General features: G+C 41.0%; 1 protein-coding gene and 1 long non-coding RNA gene across 6 annotated transcripts; both read left to right on the top strand.

The window, feature by feature from the left end:
• The first annotated feature begins 6749 nt into the window (after window positions 1–6749).
• Window positions 6750–22963, top strand: GJA3 (gap junction protein alpha 3). Of its 5 annotated transcripts, XM_064645302.1 has the most exons (5): window positions 6750–6919; window positions 8930–9007; window positions 9224–9315; window positions 14300–15808; window positions 22764–22963. In XM_064645302.1, exons 4-5 carry the CDS (start codon window positions 14317–14319, stop codon window positions 22943–22945), a joined length of 1674 nt encoding a protein of 557 aa, XP_064501372.1. In that variant the 5' UTR covers window positions 6750–6919; window positions 8930–9007; window positions 9224–9315; window positions 14300–14316; the 3' UTR covers window positions 22946–22963. The 5 variants fall into 5 exon arrangements, with proteins under 5 accessions (XP_064501372.1, XP_064501369.1, XP_064501371.1 ...); XM_064645299.1 differs by having other exon boundaries at window positions 8930–9315; XM_064645301.1 differs by lacking the exon at window positions 6750–6919 and having other exon boundaries at window positions 7020–9007.
• A 55-nt stretch (window positions 22964–23018) lies between these two features.
• On the top strand, window positions 23019–24665 carry LOC135409575 (uncharacterized). The gene is made up of 2 exons (XR_010428270.1): window positions 23019–23364; window positions 24425–24665. It is a non-coding gene; the product is annotated as an uncharacterized LOC135409575 (long non-coding RNA).
• Window positions 24666–25225: the final 560 nt, after the last annotated feature.

The raw sequence follows: 25225 nt of genomic DNA, 5'->3' as shown, positions 1-25225 counted from the left end.
TGCCCTAGGTATTGCATCCTTTCCAAGGACTGAGATTTTAATATACAGTTTAAATAGCTTCCACAGTATGTCCAGCGCAAATAAAAACAGTCCATATACTTACCCACACATGTATGCACAGATACAGAGCAACAAACTCACTAAATCATTCCCTTGCTGTTATCTGGTAGAAGATTGAATGAGACATTGCAACATGGATTTGTCAGGCATAATTTCTGCCTATGCCATGACAAAAGCTTTTGTGTAGAGCAGTAAAATAGATATTAATGACTCATTTTCAGAGCATAAAGATCCACCAATGGGATAAACTATGCAGCAGGGAGGAGCTGCAGGTACATGGGAAGATAAGCTTAGGATTCAATAAGATCTTTATCACTGGGAGAAATGGCCTAACAATAGTAGTTTTAGAAGTTAGGAAAGTCTAAATGCTACTATTGTGAAACACCAAGCACTTGCAAAACTGTCTGAAGCAAAAAACAGTTTTGTAAAGATGAGCTGGAGTTTGTAGTAGAACATCAGTGGAACATGAAACAATAAAATTGTTGCCTTGAAAAAATATCATACGGGAATGCATTACAGGTTTATCAAAAATAGGATGTTTGAAATAAAGTTTCCACTTCTGTTAGTACCTGAAAATATTTATCTAGAGCCTACTTTGGGGCACCATCTGCCCCAAAAGCCCATTTATCAGCTGGAGAAATTTAGGGGTCAGGAATAATATGCCATCAAATATCTAAAACACAGAACCCATGAGGAAAGACTGAAAGAAATTAATTGGCCTGGAAAAGTCTGAGGAAAGACCCAGCAGCATTCTTCAAATATGTAAAAGATTGTGGCAAAGAAGAGACGAAGATGTTGCACTTTCCATTCACTCACAGTAAGACAAGAAATAATAGGCTTTTGTTGCAATGGGTTGTAAGTTAGTGACTGCAAAATCTCTCTGTGGAGAAGGTTAAACTTTGAGTTGGTTGACAGACTTAATTACTGAAGATTGTTAAATGGCAACTCTGTCCAACATTTTTTGAGGATAATCTGGGTATAGGACTCTGCTCTAGGACAGAGGGAACTTCTAAAATGTGTGAGGAAGGGGATCTCAACTGAAAGAGTCAGTTATACAGGTTCCTTTTGCTGAGACAAAGCTCAGCTGTTGAATCAAAATCTCTTTCATATAAATTCAAGTCTGTTTGCCGGTGCAGGGTCTATCCATCATGATCTCTGTCAGCATGGTTCCTTTGTGCTTTTAGCATTGTAATAAGACATTCTTGTGTTGTAATATGTTCCACCTAACAAAGCATACAAGATGTCATTGTGAGTAAATAAAACTGCAATTAATATAAATGGTGATGGAATTATTTTTGTTCTCCTCAGCATAGTGAGGAAATAGCTCCTTATGCCTCGGTTTAGTGTCTTACAAAAGAGGCATTCTTCCCAGCAGGAAGAAGGCTGAAACCCAGATCAACATTCAGTTTTGCTGCCCATTTTACCATATGTGCAAACATTGATGGAGTTCACTGAAGCCTGATCTGCACGCAGAATATTTCCCAGCAATAGCATGCCATTTTGTGCTACTGATTTCTTTAACTTCAAAGGCAGACCATCACATTGTGCAGCAGTTTGAAATTTGTAGAAAAATTTTCCTAAATATTTTTTTTTCTACTTCAAAGCAAGATAACTATTGCTGTTCCTTTCTGTGGAAGGTAGTCATTATTTGAGGCCTTGACAAAGTCATCACACATGACAACAAGGTATATTCTTGGTAAAACATGCCGTATTTGCTCTTACCCTGAATACAATGAGAAAGAACATCCTGTTTAGGAGCCTTGGTTGTGGTTTGGCACTGTGAATCGTTCACTAGCAATACTAGTTTGGGGCATTAACACTGATGTCATCCCTTCTCAACCTGTCTGTGTCTCTTTCCCACCCCATTCAACACTGTGCCTCAGCTCCAGGACCTTTACTGTGCCAGCACAATTGTTTGCACAGCTGTGCTCAGCACTGGATTGGCTGACTGTTTTAGCTGATGAAGAAACAAATGTTTTGTTTTGCTGGATTGTTTTTTAGCTGGATCAATTCCTTGATCTGGCTTACAGGGAGGCCACATGAACTTCCACGCTGACATGACTGTGGGGCAGCAGGCCACAGTGTTGGGCAAGAAGAGCTGCAGGGAGTGAGTGGAGGGGGTGGAGGGAATGGCAACATGTTTGTTTGATGCTATACACACTGCAATTTCAAACCACAGCCTCTGGCTGTGTTTTCCTGAGTGATTGCTACTAGAAAGACGAAGTCTTAACTGCCTTTTCCCTTTTTTTGCTGCTGTACCCTTCCTTGCTCTCTATTCCTCTCTATTGGCCCTGCTTCTGACCTACTGGCCATCTTCTCCCCTGCTCCAACACAATCTTCCCTCAGCTTTTATATTAGTTGATTTAACACATTAACTCAGCAGAGAACTATTTGAAGTCTGCATTTTGATGGTTTTTTTCAGCTCAGTTAGCTTTCTGCCAGGCTTGTGGCAGGAATGACTGTATTTCAATGTTTTTATTCCATATTTCTGCCTGTAGTGTGGAAAAAAAAGTAGCATCACACCATGACAGAATGATAGCAGGTATAATTCCTGTTAGGGTCCTGCATGTCCTGTGTCTTTCTTTTTTATTCTTCCTCCTAACAGATGCCTGGCTTGTACCTTTATAGTTCTTCCTCTAATACATCTCATATGGAGCTTTTGCTTCCATGAACATGACCAGAAAGTATTTCACTACTACGTATCCCAGAACATTCAGATTTTGGTTGTTGTATTAGGAGACTTCCCACAGTTCCCAAAGGATTTTGGAGAGGAAGCCAGTTCTGGTGGCTTAAACACCAGCCTAGAGTCTCAGTGCTATTCTCAGAACCATATAACCTAGGACAAGATACTAAGTCTTCCTGTGGCTCCATTTCTACAAACTAGAAGTCACATTAAGTCTTCCTACAAACTAGAAATAATAATAATTCTTCCTGTCACCAGTTCTTGCTTGTTAATATGCTGTGTTCTCTGACATGTTTGGCAGTAGTGTGTAACAGAACAGAACACTAATCACTAATTGATAAGATAATAAAAATTACTATGTAATATGAGATGAAACTATTACTTCAGTCTTTTAATTGCCATTTTATTTCTTATTTAATTAGTTTTAAAATATTTCCATGTAAAAACAGCTAGGGAAGAAAATGTTTTAATCCTCCTTGCTTCAAGCTGTGCCTCCTGAGGTAGCAGTACCCATTCCCAACATTTAAATATCTTTAGTGCCATCTTCTGTAGCGCAGCAGCATGTCAAGCACAATTCTTTTTAGTAACGTACCATACAGTGCCACAACAAGCCGAACTGAAGGCATTTGTAACTGGTTTTTTAAGGCTGACAGTGTGGACAGAACTGTTGTCAGCACTGCTGAGCCATGGGTCGCTTTGGCGTGGCTTGTTTATGACTCATGACATGTACCACAGCTGAGGGCTCTTTCCACTAAACTGTGCTCAGATGCACAGTTACAGTAAGAGTGACCCTCTTCTGTACTTCAATATAGATGCTTAAATTAGGAATAGCATGGGGGAAACACTGTTTTGGATCAATCCTGATCTGAAAAAGTCCATTTTTCTCATTGAGCAACAGCTCAGGTTCAGATTAAGGGCAAGATGTGTCTCCTAACTTAAGAGATCTTTTTATCATTTCATAAAGCTTTGTGTCTATTTCTTGTCTTCTTTCTATGTCATCATCATGGCTGGGCTTCGTGAACAAAGATTTGGGAAGGGCTCTACCCATGTTTGTTACAAGCACGCTGGTGGCTAAAAAGGCCAATATGAGATAGACACGTCCGGTTGCAAAAGGCACAGCAGAAAGACTCCTTAGGTGGTATATTCTGCTCTTTCCATGTACCTTGCCATGAAAATCTGATTCATCTAATCTTAAAAATACCTGGCTGACTGCTTTGTCTCCACACTTCTTGAATTCACTTTGTTTCTCCACCAGCCAAATCATATACTGCTAAATGTCTGTCTACAGACAGGGGTTGTCACCTGGGTGGAGGCTTGGATGCAAGACCAAAGGTGGTAGTAAAGAAAATAATTAATCCCTCTCTGCAGACATTGAAAACCCACCAGGATGTGTTCCTGTGTCATCTGCTCTAGGTGACCCTGCTTTGGCAGGGAGATTGGACTGGATGATCTTCAGAGGTCCTTTCCAACCCTAATGATTCTGTGATTCTGTGATAAACGAAGGCTGAAAATTTTGTAAGTGTGCATTTTAATGTAAAAATTTAAATGCCACCTAAGTTTTATGCTGCTGTCTAGTGTTAATGACAATGGAGGGAACCTTTTAAACATAATGAGGGCTGGCAGTGTTGAAGATAAGTGAGGAAGCTAGCAGGATGGCTCTTCCATGGAAATCCTTCTGTCAGAATGTCCGCATAAAGAGACACTTTTTAACACCATTAACTAAATCTGAGCATAGACCCTCCTTTTCTAGTATATGACTAACAAATAGCCCTCCATACCACCTTGACATGCTTCCATGCTTGGGCTTTCACCAGTACATAATTTGTTCTTTATTTTTAAATAAAGAATTTGCTTCCTTCAAATTTTCCCCGTGGATTTTGCATACTTGCCTATCTTATTTTTCACAAATGATCCAGAGGGTTTTGTTGACAGATCAAACCTCTTCTTATATGATGCCAGAAGAGAATTCTTGGAAAAGAAATTGTTAGCTAATGGTTGTAGTCCCATGGTAAGCAGGTATTGCATCAGATTCTCCCCATTTGAAACATAATGGATTCTATCATAAAAACCTTCTGTGGCAGTACTGAAAGGCTGCTCTAGAACCTCATTGCTCTCCTGAGTAAGAATATCTTTCTTAAAAAAGAGGTATCAAGGCCAGTTTGTACAGATGGTGAGAAATAGCACTTGAAACTTCCAGAGACTGAAAAAAGCCACCAGAGAAACACCCAGTGCTTCATGCTATTAAACATTTTGGACAGATAGTGGAAAACGAGAGATCTGTCTACCTCTCCCTAAAATAAACTTCTTGCCCTTCAACTGACTTTGTGAGCTGAGAGACTTCACGGCATGAAGGAAGTTATAATATTAGGAATTACTGGGGCTGCTGGGATTCCATCCTGTACCCCAACACAGCCTCTCATGCCCCACTGCTTCAGGATCAATACTGCAGTACTACTACACTTACAATCATGGGAGCACTGTGCTTCAGCTGTATCACCCATCTCTGAATAGTCATTTGTTCTTGTGCCACCCCTAGTGCTTAGGGTCACAGAGATCTTCCTCCCTAGTGTCTTCAGCTGTAAGATTTATAGGGAGCAATCAAGCATTTGAAGGATACAAGAACATGGGAATGGTCTGATTCAGTTTCTCAACAGTCCGCTGTTACACACAGCTCCTCAAAGCGTGTCAAATTTTTTCGTGGATGGTATTTTTACTAAATAGAGCAATAGTGAGCCATGGGAATGACTAAGTTTTCAGCTCTTTTGCTGTAGAGTAGCTATCAACAGAAACTCATACATTACTGCTGAAGAGTTGTTGAGTTGTGCTAGTTTAAGTAATTCTATCTATCATAGAATCAAGTTGTTCTGTCTTTCATAGAATCATAGGAGGGTTTGGGTTGGAAGGGACCTCAAAGATCTAGTTCCAACCTGCCCTGCCAAGGGCAGAGACACCTTCCACTAAACCAGGTTGCTCAAAGCCCCATCCAACCCAGCCTTGAACACTGCCAGGAATGGGGCATCCATAGCTTCTCTGGGCAACCAGAGAAGTGTCTCACTGTACTCACTGTAAAGAATTTCTTCCTAATATCTCATCTAAACCTACCCTCTTTCAGTTTAGAGCCATTCCCCTTGTCCAGTCACTACATCCCCTTAATAAAAAGTCCCTCTCTGACTTTCTCATAGGCCCCCTTTAGGAACTGGAAGGCTGCTGTACAGTCTCCTTAGAGCCTTCTCCTCTACAGGCTGAACAGCCCCACAACTCTCTCAGCCTGTCTTCATAGGAGAGGTGCTCCGGCCCTCTAATCATCTTTGCTGTGTCCTCTGGACTCGCTCCAACAGGTCCATGTCCTCCTTATGCTGGCAGCCCCAGAGCTGGATGCAGCACTCCAGGTGGGGTCTCATGAGAGTGGAATAGAGGGAGAGAATTACCTCCCTCGACCTGCTTTGACCAGAATCACCTCCCACACTGCTTTTGATGCTGCCCAGAATGCAGGGCTGTTTTTCTTTCTCAGGGCAACACTATATTTTTGAGTCCTGATGCCGACAATATCAAGAGACTCTTAAATCATCATTTTGGAAATAGTGGCAACTGATCTTTTTTTTTTCCCCAAAAGGTCTGTGCACAACAGCTTGACGGCTAATCCCAAGGTGAGGAGGGTCTGGGGTAAAGAAAAAAAATGCGCTGGCAATCTTTTTGGGTTCTTCATGCAGGAGACGCAGGCAGTAGCAGCGAGGTTTGCCTCCTCACGAAAAAAGACCCAACTTCTTTCGGTGAAGAATCTTTTGTCGTTTAGGTTGGGTTAGTTTCCACTTTTGCTCTCAGGTCATTTTAACACCTGACGGAGGACCGTACCTTCGGCCGCCGGGGCGAGGCGCCCTCTGACACCGGTGCCGCAGCCGTCCTGTGTCCCTGGACGCCGCTCCGGGCCGGGAGCAGGCGGCGGTGGGCGTGCGGGAAATAACTCCCGCTGCGCTGCCTCCGCCGCAGCCCGGCGGGGCCGGCGGACAGCCCAGCGGGGAGGGGTTTCTCACGCTTTTATCCTCTGGGAGGAATAAACTGTTTTATTTCGCAGGAAATCCCGCGGGGGTGGGATGGGTCATCTGCAAAGTGACAAACGTTTTAGAATCCAGGGAGAGAAGGGCGAACACGCCGGCTGCTGCGCCCGGAGCCTCCCGGGTGAGGAGAGGGGCTACCGGCGCGGCCCGTGAGAAGCCGGCGGCTGTGCCCGCGGCGGGAGGGGAGGGAAGGAGGCGGGGAGGGCCGGGCGCCCGGTGCCTGGTGCCTGCGGGGCAGCCCGTCAGAGGGGCAGCCCGTCAGAGGGGCAGCCCGACAGAGGGGCAGCCCGTCAGAGGGGCAGCCCGTCAGAGGGGCAGCCCGTCAGAGGGGCAGCCCGTCGAGGGGCAGCCGCGGCCGCGCTCCCGCCCGCCCGAGGGGCGCGTTGTCAGCCCGGGCAGCAACAGGGAGGGAGGTGGGCACCGGCCTCCGGGCGCCTCCCGCCCCGCCCCTGCACCCAGTCCTCCTCCGCCCCCCCGCTTATTCCATAGCCCCAGCAAAGTTTGGGGGCGCCTCTTCCCCCCGGTTAAACGAGTTATGCGCTATCGCTGCCTGGACTCTTCCGAACGAGTTGAGCTTTTGCTGCTTAAAGTAGTGCTCCTCCCGCGAAGCGTAAGTAGATCGACCCTGGGCTGTGCCGCTCGGCTCCCGGCGCGGACCCGCCGCCCCGGAGAGGGGCTCGGCCAGCGCGGCCGCGGCTGCGGGCGCACTTGGATCCTGCGCTGAGGGCGGGAGGCGGGAGCTCCCTGGGGGCTCTGCCCGCTCGCCGGGCCCCCCAGCCGTGGGCTGGGCGCCAGGGGAGGGCAGGGCGGGGCCGAGCCTGTTCATCCTGTTGAGGAAGAACGAGAGAAGAGACTCTACTGCTGTGTATTCCTCCTTGAGGGACCCTGGTGCGAGTGTCCCTCCGTTCCTGCCCCACCGAGGGCAGCGGCGCTCGCAGATGGGGCGGGAACTGAGCCTGGTGAGGCAGGCAGAAGTGTCCAAACCTAACGAAGTACCTAAGGAGATGCAGTGGAAAGCAAAACGCCAAATATATCCGGGATTGTTGTGGCAGTTGCCCGCTAAAGGGTGCCTGTGTAGGGTCATGTAATTTCTTCCTTAAGGGTTGCCACTCACATTTGAACATTGATGTGGATTCCAAGTCAGTTTTGTACTTGGAGTAAAGTTAAATCTTAACTATAAAGCAGAGCCAGAATTGCTTTCACCCTTTTAAGTGGTGCCACACAGAATGATGGAGTTCGGAAGTGTACTCCAAGATGGTTCTGGGGTTCCTTGAAGTGAGCTCTGAGTTATCTGGCCCATACAAACACTTTATTCTGATAGTGGGGAAAAAAGCTGGCTGGCCTCCCTGCATTGACCAGGCTTTTACCTCACTCTTCTGGTCACATCTTCAATCTGAGAATTATCCAAACATGCTGGTTACTCACTTTTTCACTTAGGATTTATGAGTGATGCAAAGTATTGAGATGAATAAATATTCTTTGGAAGGTATTTATAGCTTGATTAAGTAAGAGTTTGCCAATGTTATAAGCAAAAAAAGTTGTTTAATTTGTGTCTGTTCTTTTTTTCCTGTAGGCAAAAAGAGTATTAGAAAAGTGTTTGGGTTCATTGCTGACTCAATGAAGAAATCATATAAGCCTAAAATGTTATTAGGAATCCTTAGTGTGTTAGGCCTTTAAGACATAGATACATAGATATGAAGAATGACATAGATATGAAGAATTAATTGAACTGAGTAGCCAGAGATATTAGAGCTTCCCTTTAAGGGAAATTTAAAGGGAAATGAGAGAATTCTACTGGAACATTTTAGACTTAAACTAGAAAAAAAATTAAATGGTTTCCATAGTACAAAAGTGTACTTTAAGAAGTTTGAATGGGGTTTACAGCACCATCTCCCTTGCAGTTACTTGCCTGAAGTCCCCTCACATGGATACTTGAATGTTGGAGTACCTGCTTCTCTGCAGTGAAAAAGGCTCTTGAGTCTCTGAATGCCAGAAAGGCTCATCTTTCCTTTGTATATCTGGATGGGGGGCGGGACACTCCTTACTGTGCAGTTTTTAGATCTGTGTGGCTGATCGTATGTGGGCACCTGAGAGATCTGTCTCATTCATGCTTCATTCACGCGGGATGTAGGACTGTTGCCCTCATGCTCAACGGCTATTCCACAGTCCCCTGCTAGCTCCACACCCTCCACACCTTTCAGCTTTACTGGTAAGTCACTGTCTTTTAATTCCGATGTAGAGCTCTAAGATGGCATTTGAGTATTCTAGGGGAGAAAAGGGGTTACTTTTTTTGTTTGTTTTCCTCCTGCAACTAGAGAATCAGAGCAGGAGTTTGTTATACCAGGGAACAGAGGAGTTTAACAGGTGGGGTGTAGCTCTCCTCCCAGGCTCAGCCCTGCGCTCCTTGCTCTTTTCCTTTACTCAGGCCAAACTTTCACTCAGAGGTCAAGTGAAGTCAAGAAGAAGTCCAAAGAAGTTTTTGTCTGGGATTTAAGGAGGAGGCTCCATAGCAATAAAGTAAGTTTAAGATAATAACAAGATCAAATAAGGAATTAATTTTTAACAAGTGTTTAAAATACAGTGAGAGTGGTAATAGATGTGTCTGAAAGTATGACACTGTGAGGATGAAAGAAGGTATTTTTCAAGTCCTCGTTTAAACAAGTTTATAAAATGAAATACGAATCCTCCATTGTGACTTATGAAACACTCACCATTGTATTTCATATAAAGGTACATGACCAAATACCATTAGGTTTCACTGGAAATTATAGTAGCTCGTTCTGTGCCTGCATATATGCCAGTTTGTCTGGAATGACATGGTCACACTGCAGACTTTCTGCAGGATGACTGCGTTTATCTGATTTAAATAGCAGAATTAAGAACCTGGTAGTAAAGGGAATGCCTGATTGTTCAGTGTAAAAACAAATTAAATATTGCAAGTTGTTTTAACAGCATTTTTTTCTCATACTGCTTCATAAGATTTAGATAATTTTAAAGATAAAAATCTAAATCCCATAATTTTAGACTGTCATGACAAATTAAAGGAAACGTGGACTGAATTTAAGAACTCATATTCAGACAAGGGCATCTGTCAGGTTTCTGAATAATTGTTAAGGGACATTTTTTAGATATACCAATATAATAAATTATAAGTACATCAGGTTTCATAATCTGTTTATGTATGTAACACAGCCATGCAGTTATTTATGTTTGTAATCTTTGCATATGTGTAGATAAATACATAAACATATCTATGTGTGAGAAAAATTATAAATAATTAAAATATCATATTTCACACACTTGATACGGAGCGGTGAACCCATTGGGTGACATCATCGGAAATAAAAATAACTGACAAGTTTACAGATGACACATTATAAGTATTTGCCTCCTGTAGATGGATACATATATATGGCATCACAACTTCTAAAATTTATTCTCTCTCTTGCTTGTTCTCTTTGTCACATGCACACAAACAACCTACGCAAACTGTATTTGTGCGTGTACTAAACTAGTAATTAATAACACAACATTGATTCTTAAATGCCATGCCAATTTTTATGAACAGTCTATTTTCCAGTATTTGTCTCAGAGGAATGATTTTCTAAGTGAACCAAACAATACAGGACTCACAGTTCTTATTAAATGACCCCAAGGTTCACGAAGTCCTTGCTTTTCATACAATTGAATTAGGTTGCTCTCTGAGACAGATTCTCCTGTCATTCTCTAGTGGACATCAAGAAATACAGATAAAGATGTTTCATTCCTTAATCTGCATTTTTTCCAAGCACAAAAAGAAAAAATGTCTCCTTTCACAATCCATATTTAAGATTAGGTCTTAACAGTTGCCTGGCTCTGGATTTCAGCAGCACTGAAAGTAACACTGTACAGCTGAAGTTTATGTAATACTACAAAAGCAAGCTTGGGATTGATCTCAAATAAAATATTGAGTTGTGGCTGTTTAAATTTAGATTTAGGTATTGTTGAACTTACTCAAATATTCTGTGAGCTCTGAGGGCCTCGTGGTTTCATTTGATGTCATTTAATCATTATCTGAATTAAGGCATCCCTTTAAATTTTTGGTGTGATTTTTGGATGAGTTATGTTGGCTTTAAGAATTGCTTACTCAAGAATGTACTGACGCTGAAGAAAGATAAGGGACCTGGATTTCTGGGAACCCTCTAGCCAGTGGAAATATGTAACTTTGTGTCTCACTTGGAAATTATGTCCTTCCCTTATGGAGGTACTATGAGCAATACACATTTGTGGAGAAGGCAACAGTTGCTGCAATTCATACCAAGATGAACACTGAGGTTTTTCACCTCCGTGCAGTTAAGATGCCATGAAGTATCTGCTCACAGCTTAGACACTTTGTGTACAGGATGAATTTGCACACTCTGGTACACAAATATAAATCTTTTAACTAATATAAGCATTAGAATAGCTTTTGAGAAATGCCTTGTGTCATATCTTTGGTGTCCTGAATTATCTCGGCCTAGGCATTGTTGACCTGTAGTAGAAAGAAAAAAAAATCTTGCATAGGATTACTGAATGGAGAATTATTAAGAATAAATTAGATGAACATATTATTTATAAATTTTAAGTTTTACCAATTGTTATTGTTCTTCTTCTACTAATCACTAGATAAATCTTCAGAAAAGCACAAAAAATCCTACTTTAATTGTAGTCATCATCACCTATGGATCTGAGTAAGAAATGCACTGCAGTGTGCCTATAAGGGGGAAAAATTGATACCTGCGTTTACCTTACAGTGCAGGGGTTATAATTTTTCATGAGAGCAGACCAACTTCATTTTTTCAAGCAACAGAAGGTAATATCGGTCTTTATAAAACACAGTGTGTGGGCTTTGTGCCATTGGACACAAGGGTAATTGCAGTCATACTGAAAATGGGACATAAGTAATGAATTCAAAAAAATTTAATGGGCTAACATTTTGATGGTTAATAAACTTTCTACTACAGATATTAGCAATAAAAGAACAGAGCGTAACTTCGACTATTTATTATCTGAGCTGCCTGTTTTGTTTGATCTGGATAGAAAATAAAGAGTGAGGTAGAGAGTATTGATCTGAGAGGCACAGAGTAATGCAAAGAATAGCAGAGAAAGGAAATACTGAGCTTAAGTTTATGCTAAACTTCTTTAATCCACCAATATCACATTATTCATTTTGCTGTTCCTGCATTTTCCCACTCAAAATGAGAACATTTCCAAACATTGGTTTAGGTCTGTTCAAAATTGGGACTAACCTGGGTATATCTTCAAATGGTTTTGAATAAAAAAAAAAAAAATTAATTCATTATTTCCTTAAAAATTGATGCTTCTCAAGATTAAAATTCCTTAACCATCCAGAATATTGTAAACTGTATACAATTAGGAATGAGGATTAAATTTTAAAATCATGTAAGCATATTAAGATTATAAAAATATTATAACAAAATATATTCGGTTTTGGCTACTATTTTAGGAGGAGAAAAAAATACATTCTTCAAAAAGAATTTGAATATATTTAAAAAATTGTTTAAAAAAGTGTTTGAGGACCAGGGACATTAGTACACAAAATTGGTGTTTTATTGTTAGTATCATCATTTACTGGAAATGCTGCATATTATGCTGGAAAAAGAATTCACTGATATTAAAGGGGATGTGTTTTTGCAGAATATCAAAGATGTACTTTTTAGGGGGAGTTTTTGCTGAATTAACTTTGTGGGATAAAAAATAAATTAATATTCCAGGATTTACAAAAATGAAAAATACTAATGCTTATGTTGTTGCTTTTTGTATGAAAGCATACTAGCCTGCAGTTACAGTTATTTCATTGCCTCGTAGTAAAATCAAGTTATAAAACAATACCTCAAATAACTTTAATTCCTTTAATTGCCTTAACTAAAAGCCTGAAAGAAGTTCCATACAGACTTTGGAAATGCTTCTTCTGGAAAACCAGTGACATAATTGCTGGAAATGACACTAAATATAATGATGAGAATAATGGTAAATTCTTAGCTGTAATGATGACTGCCTTTTTTTTCTTGGGAACTGTAAGACACCTGCGTGTTTGTATAAAAAGTATAAGTATAAAAATAGTAAGGTGTAATTCAGTTATAAAATATTCTGAGGGTTTTAAACAAGAGGATAATCACTTTTCTGATAGTGTTTTTTTGATATGCAAATTGTTATATCTGTATTACAATTATGATGAAAGTATTTCTGAAGGTATTGAAGTTAGCTGAAAGTAAATTTTTTTATTTTGTTCTCAGTTGAAGGTTGACGTATAAAATATAGAAGTGAGTTTATTAGGAGAATGAAATATACTTACATGTATTCCAATATTCTTACATATATTCCAATTAGGAACAGTCAAAGGATAACAGAAGTGATACCCACAGATAATAGCTTGTTTCTCAATTGGAGGAAGCTTGTGAGGAATCTGATATTAAAAAAAAAATCTTGTACTTCAAACCTTTCCAAATCAGGAATTGTGTCTCTGCCTAGAACTGGACATGGGAGGCCCACCATACATGAATTGGTGGAAATTGCTGAGAATATATGCTGTTGTTTTTCACTGAAGTAAGGTCATACGATGTAATTTTATTTTTTTCCAAGAAAATCTCTGTATATAGTTGCTGAAGTGACCTTGAGTTTGTTGGCTTGGGTTTTGTTTTGGTTTTCTTGTGGTTTTTTTAATGATGTTGCAGTAGGTATGGTTTAGTAACACTAACTGGCAGGACAGTAGGGAAAATGGCATAGAAACCTTTTCACAATTCCTCTCAAAATTTCTCAATTTTCCCAATATTTCAATTTATTAAAATAATTCTGGGGTTTTTTTTAGAAATAAACAATTCAAACGTGACTAGGCTTTGAGAACTTGCTTGTTGAGTTGTACACATTCCAAAATTAAACTGTAAATTCTGTAGGTTTTGAGTAATTATTTTTCTATGTTTGTACAGTTTGAAAATAGTAGAGACTTGGGACATTACTAACTTCCTGAATGCTGAAGTATATAAATTCTGATAACAATAAAATTATTAGAATTAGGCAAACTTTGTATCACACTCTAATACAAGGGCAATTACATTAATAGTAGGATTACTATAATTGAACTGGTTTCCATCTGTTCTTTTCTAAATATAGGCAGGAGCAGTTGGAGCCATCTCAGATAGAGGAAACAGAGAAATAATATTTTTTAAAATATTTAAATCTTGTAGAAATTCTAACTGATGAATCCTTCTTCTCTGTTGTGCATGGGCACTTAAACCTGTGTGGGCTATGTGAAAGCACTAAACATCTCGCTTCTGTGCTCATCAAAGCCCATGGTTGCATGGTCACAGGGTTATCTAGTTCTTAATGCACATCTGCAATATTCTGCAAAAGCAAGTGCACTTGAGAAATATCATTTGTTAAGGCTCAATCTGTTCTGCCCCAGCATTGTGTAATTATAAGATTTTTTAACATTGCTCTAATTGCTCTGATGTTCTTATTGTAGGTTAGAAATCTGAAACAATGGGTGACTGGAGCTTTCTGGGGAGACTATTAGAGAATGCACAGGAGCACTCCACGGTTATTGGCAAGGTTTGGCTGACAGTACTGTTTATCTTCAGGATACTGGTGCTGGGGGCTGCTGCTGAGGAGGTCTGGGGAGACGAGCAGTCAGACTTTACATGCAACACTCAACAACCTGGTTGTGAAAATGTTTGCTATGACAAAGCCTTCCCCATTTCTCACATCCGCTTCTGGGTCCTGCAGATCATTTTTGTCTCCACTCCAACCCTCATTTACCTGGGCCATGTCCTGCACATTGTACGCATGGAGGAGAAGAGGAAAGAGAAAGAAGAGCTGAAAAAGAAGGGAAGCGGCAAAGATGGCAACTACGCAGTAGCAGCAGCAGCATCTGGCAGTGGTGGCGGAGGAGGCAACAATAACATCAAGGATCCTATTAGCAAAAGGGGGAAGGAGAAGCTCCCAATCCGTGATGAACGTGGTAGAATCCGTATGGGGGGTGCCTTGCTCCGTACCTATGTCTTCAACATCGTATTCAAGACGCTGTTCGAGGTGGGCTTCATTGTGGGCCAGTACTTCCTGTATGGCTTTGAGCTAAAACCAGTCTACCAGTGCAGCCGCTCACCTTGTCCACACACTGTCGACTGCTTCATCTCAAGGCCCACTGAGAAGACCATCTTCATAATCTTCATGTTGGTGGTGGCCTCAGTCTCCCTGCTGCTGAACATGCTTGAGATATATCACTTGGGATGGAAGAAGCTTAAGCAGGGCATGACAAGCCAGTACATCCTTGAGATGCCCGTTGCAACAATGACACCAGTTATGGTAACAGGGGAGTCCAAACCTGTTTCCCTGCCACCGCCAGCACCACCTGTGGTGGTAACAACTGCCGCACCACCCCCTGTTCTGCCTGACACCCGCGCTGTCACACCACTGCTGACCCCAGTCACCATGGCATCATACTATGCTACAGCTGCTCCGAGACCACGGCCCCCCTCCAACACAACCTCCATGGCAAGCTACCCTGTTGCTCCACCAGTTCCTGAGGAGAGACACCGTGCTGTGACTCCCACGCCCATCTCTACTCCTGTCACCATCCCAACCCCCATTCCCACACCCACACCAGCCGCCATCAGCTACTTCAACAGCAGCAGCCGTGCCCTGACGTCCGAGCAGAACTGGGTCAACATGGCAGTGGAGCAGCAGGGGAAGGTTTCCTCCAGCTCAGCGGGCTCCTCTACCCCGAGCAGTGTCCGGCATCACCTTCCCGAGCAGGAAGAGCCACTGGAGCAGCTACTCCCACCCCCAGCCGTGCTGCCCATTGCTGCAGCCAACAGCGGCAGCAGCACCAGCCTGAGCGGGGCGAGCGGCAGCAAGTGGGATGTGGAGGGCGAGGAGGAGCTGTCAGGGGCACGGCCCGTGTCGGCCGCCTGCACCACTGTGGAGATGCACGAGCCACCGCTGCTCGTAGACACGCGGCGCCTGAGCAGGGCCAGTAAGTCGAGCAGCTGCAGAGCCCGGTCCGATGACCTGGCCGTGTAGTGCGGTCGCCCCTGCTTGGAGGGGCAGGTGGTGGAAGGCAGAGTGGGCAGGGGAGCTGTCCGGGAAGGCCAGGCCTGGCGTGGGTGAGAAGGCCTGGGCTTCAAACTTAGAAGCTTGCTGTTTTTGCACTCTGTGAGTTGTAGTGGGGAAAAATATCAACATTTTCTAATAGGTCAGGGGTGACCAAAGCACAGCCCGTGGGCCAGGGGACCAGTCCCACTTTCCTTCATGTCCATGGCAGATCTCCCAAGGGCAGCCATAGAGGAGGCCTGCACAGATAGCAGGTAGCGATGGTAGCTGGCCATGTGCCTCAAGGGTGACTTTGATCTGGGAAAAATGTTAATATCCCTAGTGCCCATGTGCCTGGCTGTCATCTTCCTCTTGCCCTTGCCTTCACTTCCACTCTTTTTCACACAGGCTCTACATGAGCAGATGTGATGAATCACTTTCTTCCTCTTAAATCTTACGTAGCCCTATGGCAAACATCAGGGTGGCAAATTGTCTGTTGGCACCTGTCGTCTCTACAGACCAACTTGCCATATTAAAGGTGACTCAGTGTGTTCCATATAACATGACTTAAAGAAGCCTTTGTGCTCATTGCAAAACACCAATGTGGTCCTTGGCCAGGCAAAGTTTAGGTAACCCCTGTGATAGATTTTTGAGGTTCTTTCCATAATTTTTTTTTCACTCTTGACCTGTTAGGAAGTGTTCAGTTTGACCTTCTATCCAGTGTTTGCCGACCATGATCACACCATGTTTAAAAGCCCGCAAATATGTTTGAGCATGTTTGATTATAATTTTAGATGACTTCTGAAATTGCTTAGAGGAGGACAGGAATTTAAATCACACCTCAGAAATTATTACACAGAACAATTTCTCTTCAGAAAGCAAGGATTATGATTTCAATACACTGTGGCCCCATACATTGCCTGTGGACAAACAATAGGATAAAGTACAGCTCTGCATTTTAGACTACTAGATATCAGCTTAAGTTTGTTGGAAAAATGCTTTTTAGAAATAAACTTGAGTGCATATTTTTAAGTATTTGAACATTTTGAGAATAATTTTGATCTCTAAGTTTAAAGTTACTTGACTGTGTATTTAATAATTTTAGTTTGATCTTTGATCTTACAAGAAAATGTAAGAGGAAAGAAACTTACTAATGGTAAAATTCCCAAAGCAACATTATTTCATGTTGTGTCCTACCCTTTAACATCAATCTGTAATGTCAGTGAAAACAGATTTAGATAATACTGTATTGCAGAAAAGGTGGCTAAAATATCTGGGCAACATAGTGGCTGAAGAGTCTGTTCTGATCCCACTGAAGTCACTTGCAGAATTTCTATTGAATTTTACAAGGAGCAAGATTTGGGGATTGATCTTGCAGGCCTTATTCAAGCAAAACTAACATTCACATACAGTTTTGGGAGCCAGAAGAAATGTAGATTTTGGGCTGTAGATAAAGACTTTGAAGTCCTGCTTTTGAAAATTGTGTGTTTCCCTTAAAAATGGGTGAAGGAAAGTACTGGGTACTTGTTACAAAGGTGCAGCTTTCCTTACAATGGGCTCTGTCCATTATTCCTTTGTTAACAAGACATTAGTCAGAATTCTGAATGCCTGATAAGGCTCGGGAGAGTTTCGGTACAAAAGGAATGCAGAATTAGGCCCAACTTCCATTCTAAGCAAAATCCAAAAGAACTGGAGCTTGGAGTCAGTCCTGTTGCTGCTATAAATTGAAAGTACTGTAACTGGAGAACACACTGGGATAGCCCTTTGCATCTTCAAAGTATTTGGCCTGGCAGTGCAGTCCTTACTCAGGCAAAGCAGGGTCACTCTGTAGCTAGTAGTTACAATTGCCTGTTATTTCTGCTGTTATATGTTTTCCTGAATGTGTTAATTTTATTCAACAGCTAAAATATATTCCTACTGCTCAAGATTAAACATTTTTACTGCTTTCTGAGTAGTCAAAAAATGCTTCTCATGATCAGAAGCACTGTTCTGCAACCCTTGGTCATGTTGTCTCATGACTTCCTTGTCCTGCTTGTGGTGAATCAGGTGAGGAGAAGTCTTTCTGCTCCCATGATCTTGGGGGCAGACACTGCATTAAAAGTCAATGTGTAGTAGTACAATACAGGTATTTATTATTAGGTGTTCAGCTTCAGACATGTTCTCATGGATTTTCAGTGTTATAAGCCATAAAAACCCTTTCTGCAAGAAACCTAAAAGCTAAATTCTGCTTTCTGTTGTACCCATGCAACTATGCTGAACTTAAACTGAAGTTGATGAAGTTGCCTAGATGTAAACAGAGGCAGAATATAAGACTCCAAATTTTTAGATTTACTAGCATCTATAGTAGCAGTTTTGTAAGTTTTGATAAATGCCAGCTATTTATATTGCTGAAAAATGCAATATGCATCTCTGTATTTTAGTTCATCAAAATTTGAAGGCTACATTTGCCTTTCTTCTATGCTTCTGAAGAATGAGGTCAAAGTCTTTCTAGAGTGTATTTATATAAACGAGACCACCTGGAATATGTGCTTTTTTATATCAGTGCCTGAGAGCAAAACTGACTTGTTGTTTGATGGGGCTCTGAATCTTGCAGTCCTTACTTTAATACAACCCTCACAGAGTGTGTCCTGCAGGATTGCATCCATATTGTATATAAAAAATAGTAACAGATATAGATTTAACTTAGGATCAACTGATACCTAGTCTGACCTTTTCAAGTAAATGTGTGTGGTTAGACCTGCAGAGAGTTCAGGTGCTTTTGTGGAATATATGGTATTTTCAGTCCTATGGTATATAATATAGGTATTTTCAGTCAGAGTAACTACTGGAAAGCTCTAAAAGATCATTTTTCCTGTTAGGTGAAGCTCGGGGGGAGAAATGTAAGTCTATTGCAACCCCTAAGAGAAGTCTTGAGAGAGCAGCCTCTGCATCCAAGCAGTACTGGTCTAAGAAAGCAAAGCTACAACTCACAGGTTGCGCTTTTAAGATCAGCTTAAGTTCCATCACATAACTATGCAGTGTCAAGCCTCTTCATTACCTACAGTTTCATTTGGAGTCCAGTAACTGTTTCTTCATTTAAGCCCAGGTAACTGTTTTGGCAGAACTCCTCCTTAGTGCTTACAACTGCTTTTAGTTGCTGCATCACATCTGGGTTCAGATTTGTTGAAAGAAAAGTCTTATTGGTGTGGCCAATTTTGAGCGCTCTAATCTTTACTCATGAATGAACACTGCATTCAACGTCCTATGAGTCAAGTATAACTATGGCGAATTCCTCAGTTCTAGAAAGTATGTACAAACACTCGCTAACTTGCAGATTAGACTGTTGGTAGAAACTACCTGATAGTTTCCAAGTAATTTACTCTTTTACATCAATTAATTACAGAGTCTCATGGGAACTGGTAGAAAGTGATATTTTGATTTAGCCCGGTCATACGGCTGTTCAATCCACAATCCTGAAAGACCTTAGATGCACAGCTAAGATGAAACCTTTAGGTAAGTTATTGCAAAAGCAGAAGTCAGAACAGAATCATGCCTGATATTAAGCAAACTGAAAAAAACCTCACTCATTTTTGCTCTTTGAGTAGAATAATTGTGGGGAAACTTATTCTCTCTCTTACTTGAAGTTAAAAAATATACTGAGGTGAAGTATGGAAAAGAAAACTGAAAGAAAATACTCTTTGAACAAGTTACCAGGTGTAGTATATTTGTCGTTCATCAAGGCACTCAAAGCTAATAAATGTCTGACATTTTGCAGCTCTTGAGATTATTTTCTGATATGAATACATAAGTGTAGGATCAGCAAAATAATTAAAACAAGCTTTAAAAACCAGATCAGTACTTAGGTCCTTTTTTGGTTAGTCATGGGACCACCTCCTCAGCTGCTACAAACTGTTGTATTCCACTGAGTTCACATGGGTGACAGCAGTCTGCAGAAGCAGAGCATTGAGCCCCCAGGTCTTTTTGTTTAATACAGACACTAACACCATGGATTTGAACAGGCTGGGTTTTTTTCTTTAATTCCAGATGTTTTACTTTGATTTTTCTTGTGAAAAGTGTGCTCTTGTAATTTTGATTTTCTGAAGTTTACATTCAGTTTTTGATTTCAGATTGCACATTTGGATGAAATAAACTGCTTTCTAAGTTTACATTTGTATAATAAGTAAAAGAATGACTCTGCCAATGTGTTAAACTTAAGAGAGAAATGTCTTACTATAACACAGGAACTCTTTAGACATAAAGTTTAACCTGATCACTGATCTATAGTATCAGCTTTCTCTATATATTTGAAATATGGGAGTTGGATATATAGGGAGCAAACTGTGGAAAAAGATACTTTTCATCATGAACTCAATTATTACCAAATAAACTAAGGTTCATTATTGTTCATATGCCTTCCTGTGTGTTTAGAGGTTCAATGACAAAAACTAGCTGTGACATAGGTCCTTTAAGAGCTAAATTTATAGCCTGGCTTAAAATTCCAAACAAAATACTTGAGGATAAACACTGCACTGTTACACTGTAGAAGATTTTACAAAAAATAAATGTTTTGCTTTCTATGCAAAAATATGGTTTCTGAGCCTGCAAATACAATTTCACACAAGTTATTTTAACTTCTGCAAATAAGACCATTAAAGGTAATGAGACTATTTGCATAAGCAAAAAATACTGATGTGAAAAAGAAATTGTAGATTTGCATTTTAAGTTTGCTGTAGATACCAATGTAGTTCTAGAAGTTTCAGTTCTTGAAGAGTTATGTGAGCATATTTTAAGGTGGAGAATATACTGCTAATCCCATTGCCACTGTTTCTCACAGTTAATGGGTTGTAAAGCATAAGAAGGCTTACTCAGAACTTTCTTGTCGCTTTCCAGATGTTTGCCTTTTACATGACAGTAAACATAACAAGTTTTCTGGGCTGTCAGGAACTTGTAGAACAATAAAACCAGTAAACAGTTAAAAGTGCTGTCTTCAACAAAGTGCCTTGTATATTAAATTCTGTAAGAAGCAAGTTGATGTAAACGTTAATTTACCTCATATGTTTACAAAATTGTGACTAAATAAACTTTTTGTACCACAGCATTGTCTCTTTTAGATTAAATTTTCATGGTTGTGTAGATGGTCTTTTAAAATACTAAGATAATGGAACAGTTAGTTCCCTCCATTTATTCACTTACACTACTGCTTTCCTTCTTTATATGAAGTGCTCACTGAATTGCATCTGTTGCAAAACTGGATGCTGAAACCTGTCTCCATGCAGAACTCCCAGTGGCTTCAGAGGAAGTTCACCATCCAGAAGAACTGTGTGATCAAGACCCACTTGAGCAAAGGGTGAAATGCTCAAGGCCTTCTGCCTTCTGCCAAATACAGGTTTCACCCTTGACTCTTACTTTGACACAGGAATCCCCGTTCATCTCGTGGTGCGGTGTTGATAGTGACTCCCATCTTTTCCCCAGTGCTGACTCACTAACTTTAATGTATCCATCTAGCTGATATGTCATGAGACTGTTAATTGAAAATGCATGAAGGATTTTAGTGAAAGGAAAACGTGTCCTTACTGGGGATAATGTGGGGTATCCACTGCATCTGAAATTTGCTGATTTGCCCTTTGTAGGAAAGTTCACAGTTAAGCACACAAAAGTGTAACCCAATTTTGTACTGAAATTGTACCATGTACTAAAGGCAAGTTGGTCTAAACATTGTATAGTCCTGTGAAAAGGCCAGGTCCAGATTTCTGAGAAGTTTTACTTTTGAAAAGCAGCAATGTTGGCAAGACTAAGTAACTCTTCCAGAAGTGTTAAGTATGAAGGCTTTGTAAAACTTTATTTTATATGCAGCACTTTATGGACCTGGCAGGTCAGGATAGTTTCTGCCTGGTGGTACTAAGTGCTTCTCTCTCATGTGAGTACTGTCAAGCATATTTTTGGTGCCCGCTGTGCTCAGGCAATGCTCTTTCTGCTTTACATGATGTATCCATATGGTAAACCAGATTGTTCGTCATCTCTCATGACTGGCAGGGGTAAAGCAAGCTAACAGGTGTATAATATGGATAGTGCTAAGATTATGCTTTGCTGTAATAAGCTAGGGAAGAAAGTGCATGAAGTGATATGGTAATACCAGCTGTATTGCTGAAGAAAACTCACTTGCCTTTGACCAAGAGCACTTTTTGTTACAAGTGTATCTTGCGTGCTTTGTGTTTAGATGCATGTTCCACAGTTTTGTCACTTGAAGAACAGTCAGAGTACTCCCAAGGGAGCTGAGAGCATCAGCTGGTGCAGACACAGCTCAGTCCTGCACTCTCCCTCCCTTGGGACACAGCCACGCTGCCGTCACCTTGCATTCACTGTCTCTAAAGAATTTCTGGCTGGAGTATGAGGTAGGAATGTTGCTACTCTTGGTCTCTGAAGGTCTGTGTGATGGTGTGGGTAGCTTTTGCTGCTACGTTGAGCAACGTGGCTTCATGTGAGCTTGTGGGGGAAGGCTGAAAGGTATGCCCCCCTCATCCATAGCTGTGTCATGGCACCCTGAAATTCCTGATGGTAATGAGAATAGGTGTACTGGGGGGAAGAACCCTAACCTGCTCCAGTGAGTCTCTGAACAGTTGTGCTGAATGCCACATGAGGAGCATTCCATGCACTCTTGTACTGCTGCTTCTGTCCCTGGGGATTTGGCACAGGAATAATCACCTGGGCTTTAGCAAGCATTTTCACTGTGACTAAAAATGGGATTTAACTGACCTCATCAGTGCTTTCCCACTCTTTAGCTGGAATAGGAATGAAGGCAATACGTATTACCTCCCAAGGAAACAGATGTCAGCTAGTCAGGTCTTAAAAGGTCTGACATTTTGATCACTTTTGGCAAGTGGATGTACATCAAGTCTAACTGTTTTTGTGTCTATTTTCAGCAGACAATAGAGTAAGCAGATACTTACCTAAAATCACAAAACTGAAGAGAGAGCCTTCTCATGAAAATGGTCTAGGAAGACTGTGTTTCTGTGTCGTAGTCCAGGAAAACAGAGTGTTTGCAGAAATACACGTTAGCACTTGCGGGTACGTGATATTAAGCCAGAATTACAGGTATCATTAATTACCGTTACTGCATTAGTAGGACAGTTGGATCGCACCAGCTGTTCTTCACTGTATAAGGTTTTTTTGTTTTTAAAGAGAGATTAGTAGAAAATAGCAACAAAATGCTGTCCTTCCTGGGTAATTATTTCCTTTCCTTTTTCTTGTGGTATGCGATCTGCGTATCTTTGAGTGACTAGCTGTAGTACAGTGTCTGTCAGAACTATTTTAGTCCTTAGAAAGGGACATTCAATATGTGGGCTTTTGCCATACCTTGTGTTTAAAGGTGACCCTCTGCACTTCCAGCAGTGACTACAGATGTGGTTGAGGTGCCTGGTGTCACGGAGAGCAGCAATGAGCAGACTAACACCAAGGTCACAAAGAGCTGCCCAGGCTTGCTGTGTTTGCATCACTAATGTAGCCAACTCTAACCTATGTGTGGTGGGTACCTTTTGTCAGCCACATCCCTGTCATTTTAGAGATTGTCTCCTGAGGGGGAAGAAAAAAAAAAGGAATGAATATCTGCAGTTCTTTATCCTCTTTATTTGTCCCATGAAAGCATGATAAAGTCTATTAAAATGTCCAGACCTTTGCATTTCTAAGTAGTATGAGACATGGCTTTTTAAAGAGTTCCTGTGCTATATAGAGGATATTTTTGAAAATACAAAGGGCTTCACAAGGTAAAACTCTCAAAAAAACAACACATTTTTCATTGGGATATATTTTTCTTGTGTTTGCAAAGTCAGTGAATTGATGAAGTAAAATAAATGCTTATTTTCCACACGAGAATATGGATTGTATTTCTATTCTCCTTAATTAAATGAAAACTAAAAAGGGAGAGCAAAGTTATCAACTAACATATATCTCACTTCCCTGTTTGAGAAGATTAAACTTTCTAAAGATTTTGACTTTAAGGAATGTTGTGGTCTTCTGAGCAGAGACTAAGGGATAATTATGGTTGAACTATCCTGCCTCACAGAGCAACCTACTGTTTGCTTTGCATGTCTTATGTAGTGGGGTTTGCTATGTAAATTCTGCACAAAATGCAGAAGTAAGCAGCTAAGGATGTTTTACCTAAGCAAACTTATCATGTTTGGATTATAGATACTCTGAGGGGAAAGAATCTTCTTATCATTAGAGAAAAGCCTACAGCAAAGTCAGCCTGGCTGGGGTACCAGAAACACACATGGCTGATTTTCTGTCTTTTCTATATCCTGTAGTCATTTAAACTCTCTACTCAATTAAAATGATAAAGCCCAGTGCTTTGAGAGCAGAATTCTTGGCCAGGAGTCTACAAAATAATGCCCGCATTAACATTTGTGTGTGAATGTGGCTGTACTAGTGCCTGCAGTGTTTTGGGATTTTGCTGCATGGAGAAGGATGCAGTCTGCACCAGCCTCTTGCTGTGGCCTGCATGAGAATTATGTGTCTAACTTTTGGGATATATTTTCAAAAGATCTTTTTGTTGTCTTTATTGTTTAAGTCTTTATTGTTTACACAGGTGGACCCTCTTCTCAGTGTATCTGTGGCAGTAGGTAGAGCAGCAAGTGTCTGCCTGTTGGCCGCCTCCATGCCATTCTCCTCACGGCAAGCAACATCACTCCTTCAGAATAAATTGGTGGCACAGGTTGCTCCTGATTCATCCAAGCTGTGTGGCTTAATTAAGGTTCAGAACTTCCTCAAGACTAGGAAGAAATTCTTGTCTTCCTGTGTAAGATAAAACCATAAAATGTGCATCAACAGCTCTGGCATTGTCCATCATTTTGCGTTGCTTCCCTGCTATGGAAACTCAAATGTCTGGGGGTCTCAGCACTGTCCCTGCTTTTGTTGGCCTGGTCTGTGACATAAAAGCTCTTCATTGCAAAATGAGTGTTGACACTAAGGTCAGACGACATTCAAAATTTCTATTTCACAAGGGATCCTGGGATTTCAAATTAGAATACAATATATGTTCACATATTCTTCATGAAACAAACCCTGAGAAATTTCCTTTAAAACATTTTGGATTAGAAAAACAAAGAGATGATAATTTTGGAAGCAACATGTCATTCTGATATTTAGTTCTTTTTTTTTCTATTTTAGATTATTTTAAAATTACCTCACAGCACATGAACGGTAGTGTGCCTCAAGCAGCATCAAGCCAAACAAAGTGGAGGCGGTGGTGATGAGCTGATTTTTAAGTTCTTCCCTTTAGGCACCTAAATTCCACAAATAGTTGTGTTTTAGACACCTAGTTGTTATTTTGAATCTTATTCCTTCATCCTTGAGTTCCAAGCTTTCATACCCAGAATGCTGAAGTGCC

Source organism: Pseudopipra pipra, chromosome 2 (assembly GCF_036250125.1).
Source record: "Pseudopipra pipra isolate bDixPip1 chromosome 2, bDixPip1.hap1, whole genome shotgun sequence".
Taxonomy (NCBI): domain Eukaryota; kingdom Metazoa; phylum Chordata; class Aves; order Passeriformes; family Pipridae; genus Pseudopipra; species Pseudopipra pipra.
Note: the sequence above shows the minus strand (reverse complement) of the source record. Positions and strands in the feature narration are given on the sequence as shown.

Coding starts and splice junctions, on each gene's coding strand:
- GJA3 (XM_064645302.1), top strand. CDS start 14,317: ATGGGTGACTGGAGCTTTCTGGGGAGACTATTAGAGAATGCACAGGAG. Junction 15,809..22,763: donor GCGGCGCCTGAGCAGGGCCA/GTAAGTCGAGCA, acceptor GTCTATTTTCAG/CAGACAATAGAGTAAGCAGA.